Source organism: Eumetopias jubatus, unplaced genomic scaffold (genome assembly GCF_037043125.1).
Source record: "Eumetopias jubatus isolate StellerSeaLion01/CBP00866 unplaced genomic scaffold, mEumJub1_p1.0 scaffold_1, whole genome shotgun sequence".
Lineage (NCBI taxonomy): Eukaryota > Metazoa > Chordata > Mammalia > Carnivora > Otariidae > Eumetopias > Eumetopias jubatus.
Window position 1 is genome coordinate 206,992,866 of NW_028274807.1, and position 24,745 is coordinate 207,017,610.

General features: G+C 55.9%; 2 protein-coding genes across 5 annotated transcripts; one reads left to right on the top strand and one right to left on the bottom strand.

The window, feature by feature from the left end:
- Positions 1 to 365: 365 nt before the first annotated feature.
- HACL2 (2-hydroxyacyl-CoA lyase 2) lies at positions 366 to 10,277 on the top strand. 3 transcript variants are annotated; one of them, XM_028095289.2, is made up of 16 exons: positions 366 to 521; positions 1,072 to 1,216; positions 2,444 to 2,645; positions 2,771 to 2,898; positions 2,986 to 3,124; positions 3,219 to 3,330; positions 5,971 to 6,070; positions 6,190 to 6,305; positions 6,424 to 6,560; positions 7,555 to 7,689; positions 8,734 to 8,848; positions 8,950 to 9,119; positions 9,196 to 9,266; positions 9,350 to 9,421; positions 9,601 to 9,706; positions 9,823 to 10,277. In XM_028095289.2, the coding sequence occupies exons 1-16, from the start codon at positions 394 to 396 to the stop codon at positions 9,999 to 10,001; spliced, it is 2,055 nt and encodes a 684-aa protein (XP_027951090.2). In that variant the 5' UTR covers positions 366 to 393; the 3' UTR covers positions 10,002 to 10,277. The 3 variants fall into 3 exon arrangements, with proteins under 3 accessions (XP_027951090.2, XP_027951091.2, XP_087872931.1); XM_028095290.2 differs by having other exon boundaries at positions 367 to 521; positions 6,208 to 6,305; XM_088016805.1 differs by having other exon boundaries at positions 436 to 772.
- Positions 10,278 to 11,314: 1,037 nt separating this feature from the next.
- Positions 11,315 to 17,149, bottom strand: SYDE1 (synapse defective Rho GTPase activating protein 1). Of its 2 annotated transcripts, none has more exons than XM_028095288.2 (8): positions 17,062 to 17,149; positions 15,139 to 15,291; positions 14,394 to 15,038; positions 14,026 to 14,240; positions 13,268 to 13,394; positions 12,896 to 13,056; positions 12,078 to 12,303; positions 11,315 to 11,718 (listed from the first exon to the last, which is right to left on the bottom strand). In XM_028095288.2, exons 1-8 carry the CDS (start codon positions 17,147 to 17,149, stop codon positions 11,315 to 11,317), a joined length of 2,019 nt encoding a protein of 672 aa, XP_027951089.1. The 2 variants fall into 2 exon arrangements, with proteins under 2 accessions (XP_027951089.1, XP_027951088.1); XM_028095287.2 differs by having other exon boundaries at positions 15,139 to 15,480.
- Positions 17,150 to 24,745: the final 7,596 nt, after the last annotated feature.

Consider the following 24,745-nt stretch of genomic DNA (forward strand, 5'->3'; position numbering starts at 1 on the left):
GGCGGGGCTTGTTTAGGACGTGTTCCCGGTGGTGGCTTCTGGGGAGCGGCCTGTGACGATCACGTCCAGCTCATCTGAAGGGGCATTCGGCACGGCTGGTGTGAAAGCAGGCGGGCTCGGAAAGCCCGAAGACTACAGGCTGAAACGTGGGGGCCAATGGAAGGCCGCGGAAAGCCCGCTCCAGGAGGTCTCGGCTCCCGCAAGCCGCCGAGGGGCGTGGCCTCTTGTAAAGAAAAGTGTTAGGCCTGAACGGCGAGCCAATGAGAGGCGGGGAAGGCGGGGCCTGTGCGCGAGCGGCCAGTAGGGACAGGGTCCTTATAGGAGGTGCTTGTGTCCCAGAGCGTGGTTACGGCTCTGCGCACGCGCGTCGGGCCGGTCTACAGGGTATCGCTGATGTTAGTGAAGAGAAAGGGGCACGGCCACAGCTCCGGGCCCAGTCCCCCCCCCCCACAGGCCTCGGGCTTGGGTCACGTGACACGAAGGGCGCCGAATTCCTCTGGAGTCAGCGCCTTTTCCCGCAGGTGAAGGCCAGAGTGCCCCGGGGGTGGGAGAAGCCTTCTGACCTCGACCCGCGGCCTGGGGTGTAGGGTCGAGTTCCGGCGCTTGCAGTGGGCAGAAGTCTGGCTTTAGGAGAGGGGCGCACTCTAGCTTGGGGGCGTGGCCTCGTCCTAGGTGACGTAGATGCGAGGTGTGCGGGCTCAACTTAGGGGCTGAGATTCGGATCCAGGTGTAAAAGAGAGGCGGGGCTCCCCGCCAATTCGTTGAGAAGTAGGTAAGTGTTAAAAGCTATGTTGAGGCCGTTCTGGCCGCACTGACCTGTGGTGGCCTAGTTTCAGTGGTGGTGGTGACGTAAGGGGGGGGGCTGGCGTCTTAGGAGGCGTGGCCTGGTTCTGGAGAGTCGTGGCCTGGTTCTCTAGATGCGTGGCATCGTCCGGAGACAGGCTGTGTGAGGGGCGTGGCCGCGCAGAACGGGGGGGGGGGGAGAGGCGTGGCCCGGCACCCGTGCGGGAGGGGGCGTACCTTCTGGAAAAGATCTCTGCACCCAGTTGCTGGCCCTGTCCTTTCTTTCAGGTGCCGCGTCATGGAGACTTTCGCGGCCGCCACCCCTGCTGGGAACTTCTTCCCCTCCTTGCTGTTCTTGGCCTGCGGGACGCTAGTAGCTGCTCTGCTGGGCGCCGCGCACCGCCTGGGGCTCTTCTATCAGTTGATGCACAAGGTGCGGGGTCACAGATCAGCGGGGGCTGGGGGCAGCCAAAGAAGGAACGAGCTCCTGGCACTTCCTGTACCTCACGTATTTTGCAGGCGGAGAAAGTGAGGCCCGACTAATCTGGGGGGGCTCGGTCGGGAAATTCTATGCACTTCCCTGTCCCCATTGCCGGGTTGCAGACAAGGCCCTGGACTTGGCTTCTAGGAAGAGAGAATCTGGAGTATCTGCGTGTTGACTCAGCGCCCGGCCCATTCGTTCCCCAGTGGCCACGAGCCCTTTTCACAGAGCACTGCTCCCTAAATCCGGTGTGGTCAGAGTGGGCCAAAGGCAGGCACCTGAGGGGGGGCTGTGACAGTTGTCATGTACCTCTCAACACGTCCCTGAATAGTTGCTTTTGTTTCTGCCCTCATTTTCCACAAGAGGAAACAGGCTCAAGATAGCTTGTGTGGTAACTTGCCATAGGTGATCTTTTTGGGAAGAGTTGACCCCAGAGACCTCACTCTGAACTTCTTGGCTCCTCCCTCAGGAATCTGCCCGTTCCCGGACTCCTTCCCCAGTCCTTCCTTTCTTCACCAGGAGCAACGGGAGCAAGGCTAGTAGCCTTGAGGATCTGTGGAGGTTTAAGGCAGAGGCCTCTGTAGTGCAGGGCAGTGAGGAAGCAGGGTCTGGGAAGCCTCAGCATGATCTCTGCCAGCAAGCCGCTGGTGTGCCAGGTGCTTGGTGGCTGTAGCAAGTCAGCTGGGCCTGCCCACTGGGCTTGCCTCCTAGTGAGTGGGAGGAAGTCTAGCAGGCTGGAATCAGCAGTCAGGCTACCAGGCCCTGGAGGGCAGGCAGTTCTGGAATCTCAGCAGGTAGCCCCTAGCCAAACTGTTTCAGGTTCTCGGGATCCATTTTTCCTCTCCTTCACCCTGATTGCCCCACTGCCCTCAAGACAGGCAGTGTAACAGAAAGAGGGAACTTAAGAGCATTGGTTGTATGGGACGTTGACTATTGCTAGGGCAAGTCTTGGTCACCTTAGCTGCAAAGGGTTATAATCACCAGATGATCTGATAGGATGACATGTGCTGTTGCTCTGGACCCGGCACATGGTATGTTAGGTGCCTAACCAACATCAGACTTTCTCTGACTCTGTCCTGCCCCCCCTCCTTGGGGGGGCGAGATTGCCTTCTCCCTCCCTGCCCTGGTGCCCTTGCTCTGGTCCTTGATAATCTTGCTCCTCCCCCTCTGTGGGCCCAGGTGGACAAGGCAAGCATTCAGCATGGCGGGGAAAACGTGGCAGCTGTGCTGAGGGCCCATGGCGTGCGGTTCCTCTTCACACTGGTCGGTGGGCACATTTCCCCGCTGCTGGTGGCCTGCGAGAAGCTGGGTATCCGTGTGGTGGACACACGCCACGAAGTCACAGCTGTCTTTGCCGCTGATGCCGTGGCCCGCCTGACCGGTGAGGGCAGAGCAGAGAGGGCTGAGGGCTGGGGAGAATGGGATGGGAGGTTTCGAGGGGCGGAGTTTTTTCAGAGGTGGCAAGGACGGTGGGCACAGATGGCTGTGATGGATTCTGTGTTTCAGGGATGGTGGGTGTGGCCGCAGTGACAGCAGGCCCTGGCCTCACCAACACGGTGACTGCAATGAAGAACGCCCAGATAGCTCAGTCCCCAGTCCTGCTTCTGGGTGGGGCTGCCAGCATGCTCCTACAGGTGCCTTGTCCTTGGTGGGTGGTGGGGGCCCCAGGGAGCCTCAGAGGGCTCATGTGTTGACTCTCTGGATGCCTCTCTTTCCACCAGAACCGGGGTGCACTCCAGGCCATTGATCAGATGTCCCTGTTTAGGCCACTGTGCAAGTTTTGTGCTTCTGTGCGGAGGGTGCGAGACATCGTGCCCACTCTGAGGGCTGCGATGGCTGCTGCCCAGTCAGGCACCCCAGGTAGGTGGGGGGCATGTGCTGGGCAGTGGTCAGGCCCTAAGTCCTGGGTCTAGGGAGCCATGGCAGGCTCAGTATCCTCCCTGCCCCTCTGCAGGCCCAGTGTTTGTGGAGCTGCCCATTGATGTGCTGTACCCCTACTTCATGGTCCAGAAGGAGGTGGTGCCAGCCAATCCGCCCAAGGACCTCATGGGTCGACTGGTCTCCTGGTGAGTAGCCCCACTCCCACCATGCCCTCTCCAGCCCCCTGCCCTCTTTTGTAACTTCTTGCCAGCATCTGTCTCTCCTTTGACCATTCATCGGCTTGCATGTCAATTGAGTGGGGGGAGGGCAGCCATGGGAAGAGCATTCTAGGTAGAGGAACTACATATGCAAAGGTCTTGAGGCAGGAGCAAACTTGGTGGGTTGGGAAAGCAAGGTAGCCTATGTGGCAGCAGCAGGTAAGCAAAGGGGCAGGGGCTGAGCTCAGAGCAGCCAGCAGGGGCCATTGGGAGGACCTGGATTTTTTTTTTTTTTTTTTTTTTTAATTTGAGTTCCATTGAGAAGCATTACAGGGCCTTTAGCAGAGGCATGGGATACCCTGATTCAGGTTTTTATGTTCTCTCTGATTGCTCTTGGAGAATGGACTGTGGAGTTGGGTGGAAGCTGGGAAGCCAGGGAGGAGGTGTGGTGGGCCTTGGGATGAGAGGCAGTGGTGGCCTGGATCCGGGTGGTGGCCGTGAGATGCAGAGACACAGATGGATCACATGTGAGTGCTGGGACCTCCATCTGGCCAGGATAAGGGATAAGCTCGAAGGTTTTCCTAGAAGAGCTACAAACTTGAGGGGGGCCTCTTTCAGTTGAGAGGCTAGAAAGGGGTTCCAGCCCAGGCAGAGGTATATGAAAAAGATCTGTTTTTGGTCACCACTGAGATGGGCCTGGCTGACAGCACAGGAAAGAGAGTCGATTCTCCTTCCCCTCTATCCCTTCCCTTTGCCTGTGTTTGCCCTTCCATCTTCCGTTCCCCTTCCACCACATACTTAGCGAGTGCCATACTTAGCAGGTACCAGGATAGGCAGGCCGTTGCCCCCTTGAGAGACAGCACCTTGAGGGCTGGCTCGGGGTAGCAGTTTTATTCATGTGTCTTTTATAACAACCCTGAGTCAAGATGGAAAGGTATTATTATGGGTGTTTCATAGATTGGGTAACTGGCCCCAAGGGGGCCAAATCACTGGCATGAAGTCACCCAGCTTATTACTGGCACACAAGGATTCAGCCTGGAGGACCCCTCGGTGCTTTGTCCACAGAGCTATGTGCTGTCTATAATGAATGAAGTGAAAGCCCAGAGTGATGGGTCCAAATCCCAGGACTGCGGCTAACTAGCTGTGTTAACCTTGAGCAAATGGTGAAGCCTTTCTTTTTTTCCACCAGTTTAATTGAGATAACACAGGGCGAAGTTTAAGGTGGACAGTGCAATCATTTAATCTTCCTTGACTTCACCTTCCTTATCTGTAAAATGGGGGAGCGTTGCTTGTTTTTCTCTCCAGACTAAGATTCTGTGAAGAATAAAACGAGGTCATTTTGATAGTGTAAAATGCGGGAGTGAATAATTAACTGTTATTTTCTTAAATAAGGATACGGTCAGAGTTCAGTGTCCCTATCAGGTGTGAGGCAGGGTGTCTCCCATCTTTTCTCCAACATGGTTAGGGATCCACAAATACAGAGGGGGATTCAGGAGTCCTGAACACGTAGGAAGTGGCTGGTGACCCGGTCAGGGAGGCTCAAGTGTCAAGCAGTTTTATTCTGTGGCGGTGACAGCAGTCTCTCTGCTGCTGTCCCCCCCTCCCTGCCCTGCTCCCCCCCATCCTCCATTCACCTCTTCTTTGTTATTTTTTTAATTTTTTAAAATTTCTTTTTAAAGATTTTATTTATTTGACAGACACAGCAAGAGAGGGAACACAAGCAGGGGGAGCAGCAGAGGGAGAGGGAGAAGCAGATTCCCCGCTGAGCAGGGAGCCTGATGTGGGACTCGATCCCAGGACCCTGGGATCATGACCTGAGCTGAAGGTGGACGCTTAACTGACTGAGCCACCCAGGCGCCCCTCCATTCTCCTCCTCTCTCTCGGGCTTCCCCTACTCGGCCCCTAGTCCTTTCTTTGCCTTTTCTTTTTATGTTGGTTCCTTCTTTGGCCTTTTCTCATTGTCTACAATCTTGGTTCCTCCTTAAAAGAGAAACAGAAGCTTCAGGCTATGGCTGCTTTCTGCCAACGCCCACGTGTCTTGTTTTTGGTTGGGCTGAGTGTTCCTCAGGGAGGTCAGAGCTGGGCAGGAGGTATCTCTCTGTCTCCAGGCCCCGCACTGGCCCACACAGATGGTCGGGGCCCTAGGACCCAATGAGTAAAGAGACAGAAGGAGGTGTCAGAGCCAGAGAAAGTGGCTTGAGTGCTAGGGATATTAGTAGCCTCACTGATACAGTGTTTCGCAAAGTGCTTCATATCCTGGATGGATAGGTAGCGAACCTTGGAAGGGAGATTCCCTTTTACATTTTACCTTAACTTCAGAAAGGTTAAGTCACTTGCCAGGTCACACAGCTAGAAAGAGGAGCCGCATGTGGCTGCCCTTGCAGCCGTCCGTGGCCCTGATCGTGGTACTCCACGCCTGTGTCACTTGTTTCTGAGGGTCTGTGTCCGGTTGGGTAGTCGCCAGAAGCTTCTGAAGGGAACCGGCTCCTGGAGACTTGGCCATTGGCGTGTGCCTCTCCTGGTCCACTCCTGTGCCTGTCTCACTTCCCTGCTAGACCATGGCCTCCTCCAGCTCCTGGAGCCCCTGTCACTGATCCTGGTAACCGCTTCTTCCTCTCACCTTTGCAGGTACTTAGAGAATTACCTGGCCAACCTCTTTGCAGGAGCCTGGGAGCCTCAGCCTGAGGGCCCTCTGCCTCTGGACATTCCCCAGGCATCCTCCCAGCAGGTGAATTGCTTCTCTTCCCTGGCTGAGGACCCCCACCTGGCAGAATGGTCTCTCTTTGAGTCAGTATTGGGGCGTTGATCTTGGGGGCTGATGGTGACTCACACGGTTGGCTCTTTGAGCCCCATCTCTCATCCCAGGTTCAGCGCTGTATGGAAATCTTGAGCCGAGCCAAAAGGCCCCTTATTGTGCTGGGGAGCCAGGCTCTGCTGCCTCCGACACCTGCTGACAAACTTCGGTGAGAAGGCTTAGCCCTGCCCTTACTCTCAAATACCTGGTCCCTGGTCTCCTGTTGCCGTGTGGGCTGGGGCATGCCCTTGAGACTACACTCACCTCTGTTCTGCCTGGACCCTCAGGGCTGCTGTGGAGACCCTTGGCATCCCCTGCTTCCTGGGAGGGATGGCGCGAGGACTGCTGGGCCGCAACCACCCCCTCCACATCCAGCAGAACCGTAGCGCTGCCCTGAAGAAAGCAGACGTTGTCCTTCTGGCAGGTGGGCCTCGGCCTCTGCCCTCTTCCTGTTTCCTCCCTCCAGGCACCCCCCCCTTTGTGACCCTGACCTTCCTAGTCAGGTACTTACTGGCACCCTACCCTCATAATCACCCACGGTCTTATCTTGGGCCCCACCCCTTCCCCTTTCAAGGGTTTAGACGACCGTGTACTTTGAAGTCTAGGCAAACTCTCGCAAGGTTGCCACTGTGTTGTAGGACTCAGTTTCACACAGAGGAGAGTGCACGGATAGCGGGCACCTGCAGTGTTTATGTTCAGCATTTGCGTTTGTATGCTTTATACAGGATTTCTGTAGCACAGACACGCATGGCATGTACGTTTTCATGTGAAGTATTTGGAGTCCTGCCCCACACGTAATAATTTTCTCAGTTCTCTGTTGTGTAATAACCATCCCTAAATTCGGTGACTTGAACTTATCATTTCTTAAGGTCCACCTAGAGGTTAGGTGGTAGTTTTTCTGGTTTTGATGGGGCTCATTCATGAGTCTGTAGGTGGAGAGGCAAGAAGGCATCTGAGCTGATCTGGGCTGGGCTGGCACGTATACTTGGCCTTGGCTGACTACAGGTTAGGCTGACATGGCCTTCGCAGGGATAATTGAGTTCTTTCACTCTTCCCTACCTCTTTGTCCAGCTTTCTTATCATCCAGCAGGCTAGCCCGGGCTTGCTCACTTGGTGGAGGATGAGAAACATGCAGGGATGGGAGAGCAAGGTTTTTCAAGAGAGACAGTAGAAGCCACAATTCTTGAAGCTTGGTCTCGGGAACGCCTGCCTTCACCTGCCGCACTCTATGGGCCAGAGCACGTCCCCGAGGCCAGCCCAGATTTGAGGGGTGCGGAGCTGTGAAGTCACTGCAGTCGGTAGTGGTAGAGTGAGAAAGGAAGAATGGGGGCCCTTCTGCATTTAGCTTGCTGTGGTGGATTAAGTAAGGTGGTGGGACACTGGCTCTCCAGCCACTGAGACCCTATTCCCCACTCCAGGAGCCGTGTGTGACTTCCGTCTGTCTTATGGCCGTGTCCTCAGCCGCAGCAGCAAGATCATCATTGTCAACCGTAACCGGAAAGAGATGTTGCTTAATTCAGACATGTTCTGGAAGCCCCAGGAAGCCGTGCAGGGTGAGCTCCTGGGACCCCCACCGCCCCAAACACATATATGCTCTTCCCTGTCTTCTGACCTCTGCTGTAGCTGGCTTGAGCCAGGTGCTGGTGAGCAACGCCCAGACCCTGCCCCGGTGGCACCCAGTCAGCCAGGGACACACATTTGGCTCTCAGACTGATGGGTGCTTCTGGATGAACAAATGGTGGGGCGTGCATAAGAGGGAGGGCCTGGGAATGTGCATGTGATCTTGCCCGTGGTTGCAAACCTTCCCATGCTGCCAGCTGCCTGGAGGACAGAGATATTCTTCCTGGGCCCCCGAGGCCTCTGTTGTCCTGTCATGCCATCCCTGTTCAGTCTGCTCCCACAGCCTTTATGTGCTCTGCTCTGCCCATTGTTCCAAGCATGTTGACGGTGCTACACGGAACTCTTGCATCAAGCGGAGAAGTGGCATTGCTGCGTTCGTGTTTGGGCAGGTCCACTGTAGTAGCTGGTAGGCTGTGAGTCGGAGAGGGCAGGTGGAGGCCAGGGGCCCGTTAACCCCGGGCCAGGACAGAAAGGACGAGGCCTGGAGTGGGAGCAGACAGGGAAGACAGACTCCGCTTCTGAGCCTCCATGGGATCATTTCTAAGACCGAGATGAAAAGTACATCACTGGCCCATTTCTCGGTCACTTCACAAGCACTCTGCATGTCTGGGTCGGAGAGACGTGCTTGGCTGATGAAGGTGTTTGGAGGGACGTGTTTTAGAGGCAGGACTGACAGCACTGCATGATCTGGGGGGTGAGGAGGAGGCAGGCAACAAGGCTGCTTGGGATTCTAACCCACTTCATGCTTCCTAAACGTTCACTTCTCTGGCCTTGCTCTCTGCCTCACCTTGGCTGCCCTAACCTGGTTCTGGCAGACTTCTGGGGTGTGTTTTACCTGTTTTGCCCTAGGAACATCCCCGGCCTGCCTCCTTGTCTCCTGCTGGAATGTTGCCACTGGATTCCTGCTGTCACTGGGCCTCTGATGCTGGAAGGGCAGGAGGCCACTTCCCTGCAGCTGTACCCTCTTCCTTCCCTAGGAGACGTGGGCTCCTTTGTGGTGAGGCTGGCAGAGGGCCTTAAGGGCCAGACGTGGGCCTCAGACTGGACGGAGGAGCTTCGGCAAGCTGACCAGCAGAAGGAGCAGGCCTTTCGGTGGGGACCGGGGTGGAGTGGACGCATGGGCTGGGGGTGTGGCTGTGGGTTCCTGGAGGGCTCTGTTGCTGGCCCTGCTGACGTGTGCCGCTCCATGGCAGGGAGAAGGGGTTGATGCCTGTAGCCCAGCACCTGAACCCAGTGTGGGTACTGCAGCTGGTGGAGGAAACTCTGCCTGACAACTCGATTCTGGTGGTCGACGGTGGGGACTTCGTGGGTACTGCTGCCCACCTGGTGCGGCCCCGTGGTCCCCTGTCCTGGCTCGATCCTGGTAAGGAGGGGCCTGTGCCTGGGACAGCTAGCATTGTCCAGGCCCCTTTACACCCACCTGCTCTTGGTCTTCCTAGGGGCCTTTGGGACTCTGGGCGTTGGTGCAGGATTTGCACTCGGGGCCAAACTGTGCCGGCCGGATGCCGAGGTGAGTGAGGGTGCTGGAGGCGGGGGGCAGTGAGTGGGTTTTCTGGGCAGTGAGCCACTCAACCAGCCTTGTTCCCTGCTCAGGTGTGGTGCCTGTTTGGAGATGGAGCTTTTGGCTATAGCCTCATTGAATTTGACACCTTCGTCAGGCACAAGGTGATCGAGCTGCCCAGAGGGAAGCTCGGAGCTTGGGGTTCTGGGAGAGGTCATCGGGGTGGGCAGGGCTAGGGAGGGAGCTGCTTCTGTCTGGCAAAGGTCCTGTCCCTGTCTTTGTCCTCTGGCTGGCCAAGCCTTAAAACTGAAGGCTGTGGCCTGGCCTCATCCTTTCTTTGCAGATCCCAGTGATTGCTTTGATAGGGAATGATGCTGGCTGGACCCAGATTTCTCGGGAGCAGGTGCCCTCTCTGGGCAGCAATGTGGCCTGTGGCCTGGCTTACGCTGGTGAGAAGCTGGGGTAGGGTGGAGAGAGGGTGAAGCTGTTTCATGCGTTCCTCTCCTGGGCTGACTGCATGGTGTCCTAGGTCCCTGCCACCATCTCACTTGACTTCCCCTTTTAGATTATCACCGGGCAGCCATGGGACTTGGGGCTCAGGGCTTGCTGCTCTCACGGGAGAAAGAAGATCAGGTGGTCGAGGTGCTTCGTGATGCTCAACAGCAGTGCCGAGGTGGCCACCCGGTTGTGGTCAACATCCTCATTGGGAGGACAGACTTTCGAGATGGCTCCATTGCTGTGTAGGGCCTCATGGGTCAGTACCCTTGGCCTTCCCACCCCTGGACTGTGCCTGGCTGGTTTAGAGTCTCCTCCCTGCCTGCCTTGGACTTGGCTGATCAGGTCCAGTGACTCTACAACCCTCCCTGAAGACAGGGGCTGGGGCGGTCAGAGCTCAGAGAGGTTCCCTGGCAGCACTGGAGAGCTCCTGGGCCTTTTTCTCTGGGCACAACTGCCCTTTCTCCCTTCCTCTCGGGCACACTGAATAAACCACCCGTGTGGGCCCCAGCACTCATTCCAGAACTTGTGCATACTGATTTATTGTCCACAAAGATGGAAGTGAGGGAAAAGGGGGAGACAGGAGGGGACCTACTCTCCCACTGGAACTCTGGGGACCACTGAGGCTCCATTACTGGGGATTTCAGGGTGCCTGGCCACTGCAAATTCTTTCCCCCTCATAGGTCCCTGAAAGAGCCCCATACACCTGTCCCAGACGTGTCCATGCACACTAGTCCTCACACACAGACACACACGCACGGAGGCAATAAATATGTTCCGTACCAAAGTGCCCCCAGCCTGACATTTCAGGTGGGGCCCCTCCGAAAGGGAGGTCTTATAAGTGCTCAGTTTCTTCAGGGATGTGGAGGAAGAACAGGGGAGGGGAAGGGCCAGACTCTGCTATCTCCATTTCCTGGTTTGAGGCAATCACGGGGCTTTCCCTGGAAGACAGGGTAGGGAAACCAGCTATTTTTCTAAAGGCCCTGGGCTGCCCTTAATCCAGCCAGAGCCCAGGATAGGGGCTTTCCCTCACCCTGCCCCAAATAGCACCTCATGATAGTCCTTGGACCCTCGAGGGCAGGGAGAAGCAGAGTGCGGTGCTTAAAGCTAATACTGATTTGGTTGGCAGCAGCAAGAAGACTGATGGGGTGGGGGGGTTGGGGGTGTAGAAGAAGGGGGGTCGGTGTTCACCATCCCGGGGTGATGCTCACAGTAACAGGTGATTCCCTGGCCAAGGGGGAGGGGCAGGAGAGGCCAGCCCAGCAAGCGGGAGAAGTGCCTTTTGGCAGCAAGGGGAGAAGCCCTTGGTACTCAGAAAAGATGTCCCCAACAGCTGGTCCCGAAAGTCCCCAGTCCCCAGGCTTTGCAACCAATGCCCCACCACTGAGCACTGGAAACGAGGAATGATTCTCAGCAACGGGCTGGCTGGTCACTAGGCAACTCCCCAGCAACCGGGGCCCGGGGCGACCGGTCTGGTCCCCTCCGGTCCCCTCCGTCGCCGGGGCGCCGCCTCAGCAGCCAGGAGCCCGGCCCTTCGTGACCGGGGTCCCGCCCCGCCCGGCTCAGAGGCACACATTGATCTGCTTGGAGAGCTCTCGCTCCAGGTCCAGGATGAGGGCGTCGAAGTCTTTGAGGTTCAGGTGCGGGTTGAAGGGCGCCTCGAAGTCGTCGTCGAAGTCTGCGGCGCCCGCCGGCTCCCCCGCCTCCTCGTCCTCGTCCTCGCTGTAGCTGCCCGTCACGTGGTCGTAGTCCGGCCCGGACAGAAAGTCCCGCCCGCACGGCAGGAAGTCCCGTCCGCACACGCTCCAGTCGCCCGCGTAGCGATTGCTCGGGGGGCTCTCGGGGCCGCCCCGGCCGCGGGGCCGAGCCACCACTTCGGGGCCGGCGAGCGGCAAGTGCAGCGGCGGCTGCCGTTTGGGCCGCAGGTACGGGGCGAGGTCCTGAGGCTCCGGGGGCCTGCGGGGATCTGCGGGGAAGAGCGGTGCTCGTGAATGGCTGCCTAGCTAGCCAGAGCCCTGATTGGCCCGACGGGAGACCCGACCAGCGACCGCATCGGGATTTCACTGGCCGAGCTGGACCTGGTTGCTTAGGCACCCGGCCCTCTGATGGGCAGGTCAAGAGGCAGGGCCTCTGACCGCGTCGAGCATGGATTGGCTCAATCTGAACGGGTTGCTGAGGCTACCAGGTACCGGTTTACGCAAGGGTCCACGCCGGGGGGAGGGGGGCGTGGCACGCCTGAAGTCCCAGACTCTGATTGGTCGCCCGAGAAAGCATCGCTGCGGCGGCCTAGCCTGGATTGGCGGCGCGGGCCAGGGGCGGGCTCACCTGGCCAGGCCTGCAGCAGGTAGTGCAGCACTTCGATGTGGCGCTTGAAGTCCACTGCGTTGGTGAGGCCCGGCCCAGAGCTGCGGATGCGGGGCCTGGCGGTTGCCTGGCGCGCCGGCAGCAGCACGGGACCGAAGCACACGGCCAGGTTTTGCGGGGTCATGCGGTTGTGGGCGTGGAAGGAGGAGACGAGGCGCAGGTGGTCCAGGAGAAGAGTCAACGTGGCCTGAGAGAAGATGGTTGGGAATCATGAGGCGGGTGAAGCGACCCCTCTGTCAAACCTGAAGGGAGACTAAGGCGGCCCGGAGTGGGGAAACTCGAGATCTCATAGCTGGTTGATGGCTGCGCTAAGGCTTTGATATAAGTATTATAATCGTATTTTGCTGGAGGGGAGACTGAGGACAAAGGCAACTTAGCTTTGGAATGGCAGAGCTTGGATTTGAACCCACTCCTCTCTGTATTAAGCAGGGCTAGCATTAGTCCTATTTTAGGGTTTATACCCCATGAAGGTATTGAGGCACAGGGGGTCAGGACTTCTCCAGGATCCCACAGCCAGGAACCTCCCTTGTGGTAGGTTGACAGACCTGTATTCAGAGCCTGCATTTTTGTGATATCCTGGCTGTGCAACCTTGGGCAACTCACTTAACTGCTCGGGGCCTAAGTTTCCATAGCTATGAAGTGGGGATACTAATAGCACCTACTTTCTAGGGTTGTGACAATGCCACAAGTTCATGCACATCATGGGCTCAGGTGTGGGTGAAACACTCTACTGGTGTCAGCCCAGTCAGTCCTGCCCACTCCCAGCAGGTCCAACTTACCCTCTCCACATCTGGCAGGCAATTGAGGAGCCCACGGGTGCCCTCAGTGCTGGAGGGTGCCCTGCTTGGGGGTCCTTGGGCCATGGCCTCCAGCACCACCTGATAGAGGGCCTGGGTGATGAGCGGGGTGGGCAGTTCCCGAAGATAATCCTTGAGGATGCCTGTGGACACAGGGCCCACTCTGGTCAGGGCACCCCTGGCTTCTGAGGCCGGAGGGGTCAGCTGGGGCTGGGAGGGGGAAGAGGAGGGACAGGCACAGGAGAGTGAAAACGAAGCCAGACAGAAAGGGTGAGGTCCCAGAGGGGCCACAGGGACTCCCTTGAGCTGAAGTTTGAATAGGGAGCAGGCAGGGGACAGAAAGGGCATGCTGACCAGTGATGACATTGATATCAGGATACAGGTCCTCCGAGAGGCAGACGGCCGCACTGTCCCGCTCAAAGGCATCCCGAAGCTCTTTCTTCACGGCCGCCGAGCCACACAGACGGTACAGCCCCACCACCTAGGGGTGGCGACACAGAGAGATCTTCTTGCCTGTGCTACAAACTGATCAGGACTGGGTGGAGTGGAGGCTGGAGGTCTGGAGGTCTGGGTCAGGGTGGCAGTGGGCTGAGGGGTTGGGGGCTGGCTGTGGCTTCACCAGCTGCCTTCCTGCTCCTCTGACACCTGTCATGGGGTCCCCACCTGGCTGCCTGAACGACCTGGCCCTGGAAACCCTCTGCTTGGATCATTCGTCCTGGCACCACCCTCCTTCTCAGCTCACTTGTCACCTCCTCTGGGAAGCCTTTCCTGACTACTCCAACCAGCATCAGATCCTGTTTAAGCTCTCCCAGCTTCTTCACTCTTGTGCCAGCCCCAGTTTTACACTTGTGAGTCACTGGAATCATGTTTTTTCTCCCATCAGACTCTGAGCTCCAGAAGATCTGGGACCATGTATTACTAAACGGTTGGATGACCTATGGGTTCTGGGCTGGGTGCTATGGTCTAGGGGAGCCTCCCGCCCTTGTCTAAGCTGGGATTGGAGCTAGCTGTGTCCCAGGCAGGGCAGGTGTGTGGGGAAGGCCTGGCCTCTGTTTGCTGGGTGTCCTGGGGTATAGGTCTGAGGGCCAGCTGGAATGGGGTAGGGGGCTCACCCGCAGCCCTCGGCGCTCGATCTGCCCAACACACTTCTGGATGATGAGGGGCACCTGGCCCGGGGGCTTTTCCCGCTCCACCAGCAGTGGCAGGGGCAGCCCAAAGACTCGGGGCTCAGCTGTGCCTGGTGCTTCCTGCTGCTCTGACAGGGTCAGCTTGGCGTACAACAGCCCCTGGGGCTCCAGGCGCACTGCCAGTTGCTGGGCCTGGCAGCCTGAAGACACAAGGGGATCTGTGGGGTCTGGCCCCACAGGCTCCTATGCCCTGGCCCCCTGCTCCAAGCCACACCCCCACCCTGGACACTCTGGGGGAAAGGCAGATCTGCATCCTGTGCCCACCGCTCCTCCCTTGCAGCCAGGTATCCTACCTCGGAAGACTGTGGGTAGCAGCACAGTGCCCTGGGCGCAGGGCCGGTGCCGCCGGACACCGGGGTCCCATGCCAGCACCAGGGCCCGCAGCAGCCGGGCAGCCTCGAGTTCCAGGTGGAAGGTGTGGTCCAGCCGCAGGAAGTCCGGACCCCCCCTCAGTGGCCCCGTTCGGGCCCGGGCCACCCCATCCACCTGCAGTAGGCAGCAGAGGTCTCTTGGGGTGGCCCCAGGTGCCGGCCGCAGCCCCCCCAGCCCATACAAGTGTAGGCTGAGGCGGCCCCAGAGTGCGGCGGGGGGTGCTCGGGCTGATGGGCCCACCTCGTAGGGCCGGAAGGCAGTGGGCGATGGGGGCCCTGCCGGGCGCTCCGGTGAGTCACCATCACTGAGGTAACCGGCCCGAGGGCCCCGTGTGGCCCCAGCCCCTGCTGCTCGTCCCGGGGTTCCCACACTGCTATCCAGGTGGTAACGGCTGATGACGGAGCCCTCGGGGGCAGCCCTCTCACGCTCTCGGCCAGCCCGGGTGCCCCGCAGGCTCAGTCGGCGCCGCAGGTCAGGCAGCTTCTTCATCTTCATGGAGAGGCGCCTGGCTGGACCAGGGGACTTCGTGCGGGAGGCTTTGGTTGGGGGGCTGGCAGGGGCTGTGCCTGGGGAACAGCAGATCTCAGGGTTCAGAAGCCTGGGCTTGGGACAGGGGTGAGGCTTGTGGTCATCTTGGGGGGCTGGAGGTATGAGGCTTGTGCTCACCTTGTGAGGCCGGGCCCTCTAGTTCAGCTGAGCCTGGTTGTGGTCCCCCGGGCTCAGGTGCCAGGGGTCTGGAGTCTTCCTCAGGAATAGGGTTGTACCAGATTTCACCAGCGGGCTCCCCGTTGCCAGGTGCCCTGGGACCCAAAGCAGCCTCTTCCGGTGGCTTTGCCCCACCCAGCACCCATCGGCGGCTGCTGGGCTCCAGGCTCTGCAGGTAGGCCCCCCGAGCTGGGCTTCGAGATGCCTCAGGGCTTGGGGGCCCCTCTGCTCCAGCCTGGGACCCTTCGGGAGCCTGGGGCTCTGGCTCTGGAGGACTGGGCTCTGGGCGCTGGGCTGGGCGGCCTGGCAGAGAGCAAGGGGAGTGAGACCCAGCTACCCCTCTGCTGCCCCCAGTGCATCCCCAGGCTGTTGGCTCTTTCCCCAGCAGGGGCCAGGGCTGGGGTGCACACAGTACTGGCACTCACTCCACATGTTTGTTTGGAATGGGCGGGCACAGGCCAGCAATCTCATTGGTTGCCAGCTTAAAGCCCACCCCCTCTTAGGTCCTGGGGTCCCAAACGGTGTCCCTCTGCCCTTCAACCTCAGGTGTCCAGTAGGGTTTCTCCAGACCTGGGCCCTGCATTCTCAGCTCTACCTCCCACCCCTGGCATGGAGCTCTGCCCTGTCCTTTCTTACTGGGTGGCTTTGGGCAAGTTGCTTTCCATCTTTGAGCCTCAGTGCTCTCCTGTGAAATGGGGAGATTCAATGCCCCCCTCCAGGGAGGCATCAGAGAGCTCATGGGGACTACTTCCTAGGCATCCGGGTTATGGTCAAGCACGCAGCCAACAGTGAAGGCTGGCTTGCTCCTTTTGGAAGACAGGAGCAGGCTTGACAACTAGTGCTGGGGTCCCCCTTTCTACAGCACTCCCCCCACCCGCCACCCCTTGCCTGTCTTCTAGACTCTGCTCCCATCCTGGAGTGGGCCCTGTCTCTCAACCCAGTCCAGATCCCCACAGTCAACGCCTTGGGGCCTCCCCTTTGCTCCATTCTCCCTTCTCTGACATCCTGGGCTGTTTCCTGTCTGTGTTTGTGCGTGGGCACCCCTGTCCCTTCTCTCTGCTCTAGGAACCTTGGGAATCTTTGGAAAAGGATGGGGGGGGGGGAAGGTCAGATGGCGAGTCGTCAGGCCTCCCTCCTTTAACTCCTTCCTTCCCGGAGTTTCCGTCTCACGCAGCTCCCAGCTCCAGTTTGCTGGTGGACTCCCTCCTCTGGTCAACTCTGATTTCCAACGCCCTGGACCCTGTCTCGGGGGTCTCTATTAGTAGCATGTCCAAAGAGCTGTTTAAGTCACTTCATTAGCTCTGGTCAAATGACCCAACTGCTCCGTGCCTCAGTTTCCCCGCCCGTCTAAAAGGGACAGTTTCCTAGGGCTGCTTAAGGTGGGCGCAGCTGCAGTCACTGGTTAATAGGTGGGAGGGGGCTGGGGGGTGGCCACTGTGGCTGATGCACCGCCTCTCTCTCTCCTCTGCAGGAGTTCGCTACCCATCTCCCGTCCCGGGTCTCCAGGGCGCAGGGTGTCCCAGCCTGGCCTGACTGGGCCCGTTTGCCAGCTTCCCAACTCCTCCTCCCCTCCACCCTCCAGGCGCTCGGTCTCGGCCCCATTTCCTGTCAGGGGCGAGGCCCCCTCCCGGGCCTCGCAAGGAGCCCGCAGCGCCGGCATCGCGAGCCAGGCGCACATAACGGTCCGCGCCCCCTCTCCCCCCCCGCCCCCGCCCAGCCCCTTCCTGCCAGGACCCCTGCCCGCTCTCGGTCCCCCACCCGGGGCCGCTTGGGGCTCCGCGGGGCTCCCCCTCGCCCCCCAGCCGTCCCGCCTTGGAGCTCCGGGACCATCTCCCGGACGGGGCGGGGTTCGGCGCCCCCTCCTCGGCCGCCTCCCCGGCTCACCGCGCTCCTTCGCGTCCGACTTTTTCCGGGGAAGTTTCTCCCGGCCCCGCAGGCGGGAGAAGGTTTTCCTGAGCAGCGGCTCGGCCATGCTGGGGCCCGGGCCGGGCCGAGTGCGCGCCCCGGGCTCCGGCCGCGCCGCCCCCCGCCCTCCCCGCCCCACCCGGACCTCCCCGCCCGCCCCCCGCTCCGCGCCAGCAGGAAGCGCATTCCGGGAATGCTTGGCCCAAACTTTTTTTTTTTCCCCTTCCCGCGGCCTGAGCGAGCGATGCTGGGATATGTAGTCGCCCGGGCCTGGTGGGGAGGAGATGGGGGCTCTATGCTGCCTTCCTCGCTCCAACTGTGAATATCTTGGCACAGTCCTGAGCCCTAGTCTTCCCTCTTACCCACCCCCTCCTTTGGTGATCGAACACAGCAAGTTCTCTTCTGGTTTACCTTCAAAACGCATCCCGCACGTATTTCCTCCCCTTTCCCCCACCTACTGCTCCAGCCTGGTGCAAGCCCTGGCCTCACTCCGTTCATTCCATGACACCTCCTCTTCTTTAGTCTCTTGGATGCCACTTGGGTCTCTCCCAATTTTCCCATCCCCTAAATTCCAGTTACTCCAGATGTTTAACAGACCATCTCCAAACTGGTGGTGTAAAAGCCATTTTATGATGCCCACAGATGCTGTAGATAGGGAATTTAGGCAGGACAGAGCTGATTTTGATTGTTTCTGCTCCTTGGTTGGAAGGCTTTGAGGTTTAGGGGTAACTCAACAAATAGGGGACTGGAATCATCTGCAGGCATGTTCACTCCCAGGGCTTGCAACTGATCACAGCTGAGGGCTGGGACCTCTTCACAGGCTTTGGACTAGGGCCAGCTACATGGGCCTCTCCCTCTGGCCTGGGCTTCCTACCAGCAGGTCAGTAGTCAGGGTGGTCAGGTTTCATTGGATGGCCACCCAGCACGAAAGTCAACAAGACCGAAGCTGCATTACCTTTCCTAACCCAGCCTTGGGTGTCATGTTGTGTCACTTCTGACACTTGAATCTGTAGATTCAAGAGAAGGGGACATAGACCCCACCCCTTTCAGTGGGCCTTATGTCAAGGTGAGCTTGTGAAGAGGATGTGGAATGGGAGATATTGTGGCCGTCTTGGAAAATTTAACCTGCTTCACTCCTACATTCCCTTCTCTTTAAGAGTGGACTTCAAAACTGAAGCCAGATTATGACACACCCCTGCTGTGCAGTCTTTCCATGACTGCTCACCCCACCTAGAATAAAGATTCCCAGTAAGACTTCTAGCTTCATCTCCTTTGTCGTCCCCATTGCTTACCGTGACCTCCTCTCTGGTACTCCTTTACATCAAACTGTACTGTCCCAGGCCCTTTGCACATGTAGTCTCCTCTGTCTGGGAAGCTCTGGTTTTCCTGAATTTGCCTCTTTCTCATCCTTTAGTTTCAAAAGCACCCCCTTGGGAGGCCCTCCTTGAGGGCCACCAGTGTCCACTCATTATTACCTCATCGTGTTTCATTTCTTTGAACACTCTCATGGCTTGAACTTATTAGCTTCAGTGTTTGTTCTAGTTTATCTGTGTCCTTGTCAAAACTGGGACTCCACCCGATGCACATCTGTCTAGTTCATTGCTGAATGTTCAAGTAAGAGATCAGGTGCCAGGTGCCAGAGGCCTGGATAGAAGGGGGTGGCCAAGAGGCTTGCATAGCGGAGATTGTGTGTGTTTGCCTATCACATATCTCAAAGCGGATCTCTGTGTTTATCCTACTTGGAGTTTGTTGAGCTTCTTGGATGTGCAGATTCATATCTTTCATCCACTCTGGGAGTTTTTTTTTTTTTTTTTTTTTTGGCCATTATTTCTTCAACTATTTTTTCTATCCCTTTCTCTTCTCTCCTTTTGGGACTCCCATTATGCATATGTTAGTATGCTTGTCAGTGTCCCATGGGTCTCTCAGGTTCTGTTCATTTTTCTTGGACATGTGTTCGGGAGGAGTCAGGCTAGAGAGTGGTGGGATGCACCCCAGGAGTCTTTGAGGTAGCTGCTGACAGTGGGGAAGAGGTCAGGGTCAAGACAACACCTGTTCACAAGTCCCAGGCAAGGGGGACAAAAGGAGGGCCCATCAGGGTATCCCAGCACCTCAGAGAAGCTGGAGGCTGATATGGGGATGAGAGCAGCCCTTGGCCCCACCCATATCACATCAAATGATTAAAAACCACTCACACAGCATCTATCTATCTATCTATCTATCTATCTATCTATCTATCTATCATCTATCTATCTATCTATCTATATATTACTTATTTATTTATTCTTGGTAACAGAATATTCTTTTAACAGTGTTTCCCTACTTTTCCTGTTACATTCATTTGGCTAATTTATTTAGCTCATTTAATTCACTGTTGGCTATGATTCTTTCTCAGCAACGAGAAGTTCTTGGTAAGTGTTAATAAAATGGTTATGAATACTGAGTTTCACATTTTGTGAAGTCTGGATTTTGGTAGTTGAAGTCTTTCCCCCAAATGTTCTCACTGGCTGCAGACAGGATGCACAGTACTTATGGTGCCTGATGGATAAATCTAGCCCCCAGCAAAATGTTGAAAGAAGAAATGCAGGTGGAGGGGGCTGGTGAGGTTTGAGCAGAGCTCTGCACCTCTGTGGCAGACAGTGGGGGTTGGTGGATATGAACTCCAGCTCCTTCACCCCTCATGTGGGATGACTGAAGGTGTATCTTCCACATCGACCCCCCCAGGTCCCCATGGGACCAAGCTCCAGCTGCCACTGGAAACTTGAATATCAGTACACTCTTTACTGACTTCCTTCCCTTCTCTTTCTCATTTCTCCACCCCCTTCCAGCATTTCCTGGATCACTTCCCAAACAAACTCCCTGCACTTGAATCCTTGTCTCAGGGTCAGCTTCTAGAGGACCCCAAATGCAGACATTCTTTCTAGGCCTCAGTTTCTTTGTCCATCCAAAAGGAAGGATAACCACGCCTGTTACCAAGGCTGTGGGGGTGGGGATAATGGAGGCGGGGCACGTGTCTGTGGGCTGAGCCTCCTGTCTGCCATCTCCCTGGGATCCTTAGTTCTTGGGAATGGAAGTTGGAGAAGATCATGGGGAGCAGGCTCCCAGCTCTCCCTACCCACTTTTGTCATTCCCAGGTGACCCTGTGCCTGTGTCAGGCACCTTCCAGGGTGAAGAGGCCCTTGCCTGACTGAAAGTCCATCCTTACAGGAGCCAAGGAAGAGGTGGTTGCCCAGAGATGTCCACCAGGGCAGCATTGAGCAGCTAGAGGGAGAGAGGGTGGCCAAGTCACCACGTCACCATGCAGCAGCTTCCTCAGGTGGGATATGGCGTCACCTGGCAGGCAGTTAGTGGGGCAGCATATCTTGACCAGAGCTTCCCAGTGGCCCTTGGCAAAGCCCAGCAGGCCAGCTGTGGAGCTGAAGCTGAGGTGCAGCAGAGCCTCCAGCCCCCCTTACAGTGCCCTCCTTCCATCAGCTGTAGGTCTGCTGGGCTCTCCTGCTGGACAGGCCCCTGTACATACCCCAGGACTTCAGCAAGCCATGCCAAGAGTTGCCGTGGTGTCCAGATTGCAGGACCTCTGGTTGTGCCAGAGAAAAGGGAGGCAGCCTGGAGAGGGGTGACCAACTGGTCAGCTGGGGCAAGTGGCCAGGGGTGGGAAGGGCCAGGCGGAGACCCCATGTCATTCCTTAGCTCCTCCCTCCTCTCTCCCAGGGCTCTGGGCTCAACTGCCCTTCCACAAAAACATCTGGCCCTTGACTGGCTCCTGGGAGCTAGCCCCTAAGCCCTTGGAGTATCCTACTTGATAAGAATCTCTTTGTACATCTGGAGGCCATGCTAACAATGTGACTTATAGTGGGGGCCTTGGGCCACATTGTGTCAGTTTAACCTGAAGGGGCCAGAGACTGAGAAACCAAGGTCAGCCACATGGACAGTCAGCCGTGTCTCTGTGGCTGTTATGGGCTGAATTGTGTCTACACCAAACTGATATGTTGAAGCCCTAACCGCCCCATCCTCCCCAGTTCCTCAGGATGTGACCATATTTGGAGATAGGGCCTTTAAAGTGTGATTAAATCAAGTGAAGTCTTTACAGTGGGCCCTAATCCAGTATGACTCGTGTCCTCATGAGAAGAGGACATTTGGACACAGGATGTGTGCACAGAGAGGAGATCATATGAGGACACAGAAGATGGCCATCTACCAGCCACGGAGAACCAGGCCCCGGAAAGAACCAAGCCTGCCGATGCCTTGATCTCGGACTTGTGACTTCCAGAACTGAGAAAATAAATTTCTCTGGTTGAAGCCACCGCATCTGTGGTGTTTTATTATGGCAGAAGTAGGAAACTAACACCGATGAACTCTCGGGACAAGAAGACCAGGAACTTCCCTGGTTGGCAGTATACAATGTGTGTGGTCAAACATCATCGCTGGGAGAATTAAATGCTGTCCACATGAATCCACAGGGAGGGGACATCTGGTCCCCTGGTGGCTGGTCCCTTCTGGACCCTGCCCCAAGTGCCTTTTACCTTTGCTGATTTTAATCTCTATCCTTTCCCTGTAATAAACTGCATATAACAATTTTGCTGAGTTCTGTTGACTCCTTCTAGTGAATCATTGAACCTGAGGGTGGTCTTGGGGACCTCCCACTACACAAGTTCACAGAGATAGGAGTGACTCCCCAAATCCCTAGCAAATGTTCATTTGGGAGTATGAGCTTCCCCTCCAGGACCTGGAGGCTGAAGCCTTGCTGCATCCTTTCTCATCCTTTGCTGAAAGTGGCTTTCTTTTCCACCAGCTGATCCACCTATTGCCCCCCAGAGCCCCATATGGGGCTGCAGCATGACCTTGGGTAAGTCACTCACCTGGGAGGCCATCCAGCATGGTGGAGGGAGGGGTCAGGTTTTCGGGTCACACTACACTGGATTGGAATACTCCCTCGGCCCTGATCTAGCATATGGCCTTGGGACAGTCACTTTCCTTCTCTGAGTCTCAGTGTTTGAGTCTCCAAAATTGCTTTGAATCACCCAACAAAATCCCATGTATAGGGAAAGAAGTGTTATTGTGCTCTAATACTGGACAGGGTCACTCTGTTCCTTCAGACCCCGATAAATGGGCTCAAGCCCCTTCTGACACCCTTGCTGAAATTTTGGAGAATTACTAGATGATTATTTTCTCATGGTCTCCTGTTACTGCTGAATTAAATAGCTTCACTGTGAGCTTGCTCTTCCTGGTTTCTAGGATGAGGTGCACTGGCCTCTCTCCTTGATTTCACCAAGGTTTCTGGGTGTGTGACAGGTTTTACTGAGGCTGGGGGAGTGGAAGGTGAGTTTACACTGCATATCACAGCAACTTAATCTTGACTGTTAGATGTCTCTGTTCCAACCCAGCCTACCTCCGAGAGTCTTGCCTTTGTACTGCCTCCCCATTCATTCATTTGTTCATCCATTCATTTGTTCATTCATTCATTCATTTGCTCAGTCAACAAATATATTTTGAGTGGCTGCTGTATGGATTTGGGCAAGATAAGCAAGAAAACATGGTCTCTCGGCTCTCAGCTCACAGTTAAGTGGGTGAAATAGACATTCATCAGAGAATCATACAAATGAATATAAAGTCACTAATGTGATGAGGAGAATGAGGACTAGTGAATGTCTTTGGGCAACTGATATAGCGGGGGTAGGGCGCGGGTGAGAGGCTTCTCTGAGGAAGTGGGGCTTGCCTTGAATCTCAAAGCTGAGGAGGCATTAGCTATGCAAAGTTCCTGTGGCACCATCTATCCCTTCATTTTCTGGTCCTGGGATTCAGCCCATTCCACTTCTCACTCTTTGGTCCCTGTTGGTCTCTCTGCTTCTTGTCACTCCCATCCATGTGTACCAGGATTTGCAAACCAGAGCCTGTGGGCCAAATCTGGCTCTTGAACTATGAACTATTTTTAAAAATTTAAAATGATTGGAGGGCGCCTGGGTGGCTCAGTTGGTTAAGCGACTGCCTTCGGCTCAGGTCATGATCCTGGAGTCCCGGGATCGAGTCCCGCATCGAGCTCCCCACTCTCAGCAGAGAGTCTGCTTCTCCCTCTGACCCTTTCCCCTCTCATGTGCTCTCTCTCTCTCATTCTCTCTGTCTCAAATAAATAAATAAAATCTTTAAAAAAATGGTTGGAAACAAATCAAAAGAAAACATTTCATGAGCTACTTTTGATAATTTTGTTTGATAATTAAAACTTTAAACCTAGTGTCTATGAAGGGAGCCTTAGTGGTAACCGTAGGATTAATGTGTCCAGTTATATGTAATGTTAGAAAGCTCACACTGGATGGCAGATTTGAGACAGGATTTTCTGTCTCACAAATTAATGAGGTTTTTTCCTGAGATCCTGGAGCCCAGCCGGTTGATACTGAAGGTGAAAACTTCCTCCTGATTTCCTTTTTATGGGTGACAGTTGAAATATTTTGGTAGTTGAGATATTTGGGAACCCATGTTGCCAGGTAGTCAAATTAGAACCTAAGGCAAGTATGTGGGAGGGTTTCTGGGGTGAAGGGAGAAAAGGAGTGAACATACGCCAGTCACTAAAACCCGAACAGGCAGTTCCACTTCTACAATATATTTTATACATACTCTATTTTACCACTACAATCTGGGGCGAGAGAAGCACATGGAAGGTAGATATACATTGAGAATCTTTCTGAATCATTTTGATGATGTCAACACTTCTTTTTTTTTTTTGCAAGAGTAAAAAAAAGGACTTTATTTCATGACATGTAAAACGATATGAAATTCAAGTTTCAATTGCTACTCTTTGATGTATTGTTTATGGTGGCTTTCATGATGGAACAACAGAGATGAGTCATTATGACAGGCTGTCTGATCTGTAAAGCTGATAATTACTATCTGGCCATTTATAGAAGGTTTTCTGACCCCCAATCCATGGGATGACTCATGAGTGGATTAATTCTGGGCCCCTCCCTACATCCCTGCTTAATGTCATGGTCCCCTCTGCCCTGTGGACCAATCCCCGTGGTGACCCCTGCTGTCCCCCATAACCTCCCACACACCCCACTCCCCTTGCTGTAGGCTGGGGACACACCTCTCCGTGATTTCTCTGAACAACCCAGGCTCCGTCCCACCACGGGAACTTTGCACATGCTCTGCCTCCCCGGGGACGATTACCCCTGCGGTAGGGGAACTGGGCCGGTTTACAGCCCGGATAAATGTTTCTGAAATAGAGAAGCTTTGAATCCATTTTGTGAACAGCACTATCGCCACCTGGTGGCCATGTCCTCAAGCTGTAGCTGTAATTCTTTCAAAGCGTTTGGGGTGGTTTTGGGACCTTCCTCTCCAGGACCATGCCTATGGTAGGGAAAAACGGAAAATGTCTATGGAAAAATGCCCCAAGTCCGGTTCTCCTTTATCTCTGAACTGAAGGCCTATTTGGGTCCCATATCTCTACAGTCCTTCTTTCCACCCCCCACATATCCCTGTGATCCCCAAACTTTAAGGCTCATATAAGCCCTGTGGGTTGCTGTTAAAACTATGATTCAGGGGTTTGGGATGGTGTCTGAGTCTTCATTTCTAGCAAAATCCCCATGATGCTGATGTTCTGGCTCACGGATCTACTTGAGTATCAGTATCTTCTTCTATAGAAAAGGGTCAGCAAACTCCTTCTGTGGATGGC

Bases quoted from the DNA above. Each gene is read 5' to 3' on its own strand.
- SYDE1 (XM_028095287.2), bottom strand. From the start codon at position 17,149: ATGGCCGAGCCGCTGCTCAGGAAAACCTTCTCCCGCCTGCGGGGCCGG. The intron at 14,241-14,393 runs GTAGGATACCTG...TTGTGTCTTCAG, and splicing joins GCTACCCACAGTCTTCCGAG to GCTGCCAGGCCCAGCAACTG. The intron at 11,719-12,077 runs GTGAGCCCGCCC...TCTTCCCCGCAG, and splicing joins CCTGCTGCAGGCCTGGCCAG to ATCCCCGCAGGCCCCCGGAG.
- HACL2 (XM_028095289.2), top strand. From the start codon at position 394: ATGTTAGTGAAGAGAAAGGGGCACGGCCACAGCTCCGGGCCCAGTCCC. The intron at 3,125-3,218 runs GTAGGTGGGGGG...GCCCCTCTGCAG, and splicing joins TGCCCAGTCAGGCACCCCAG to GCCCAGTGTTTGTGGAGCTG. The intron at 9,120-9,195 runs GTAAGGAGGGGC...TGGTCTTCCTAG, and splicing joins CCTGTCCTGGCTCGATCCTG to GGGCCTTTGGGACTCTGGGC.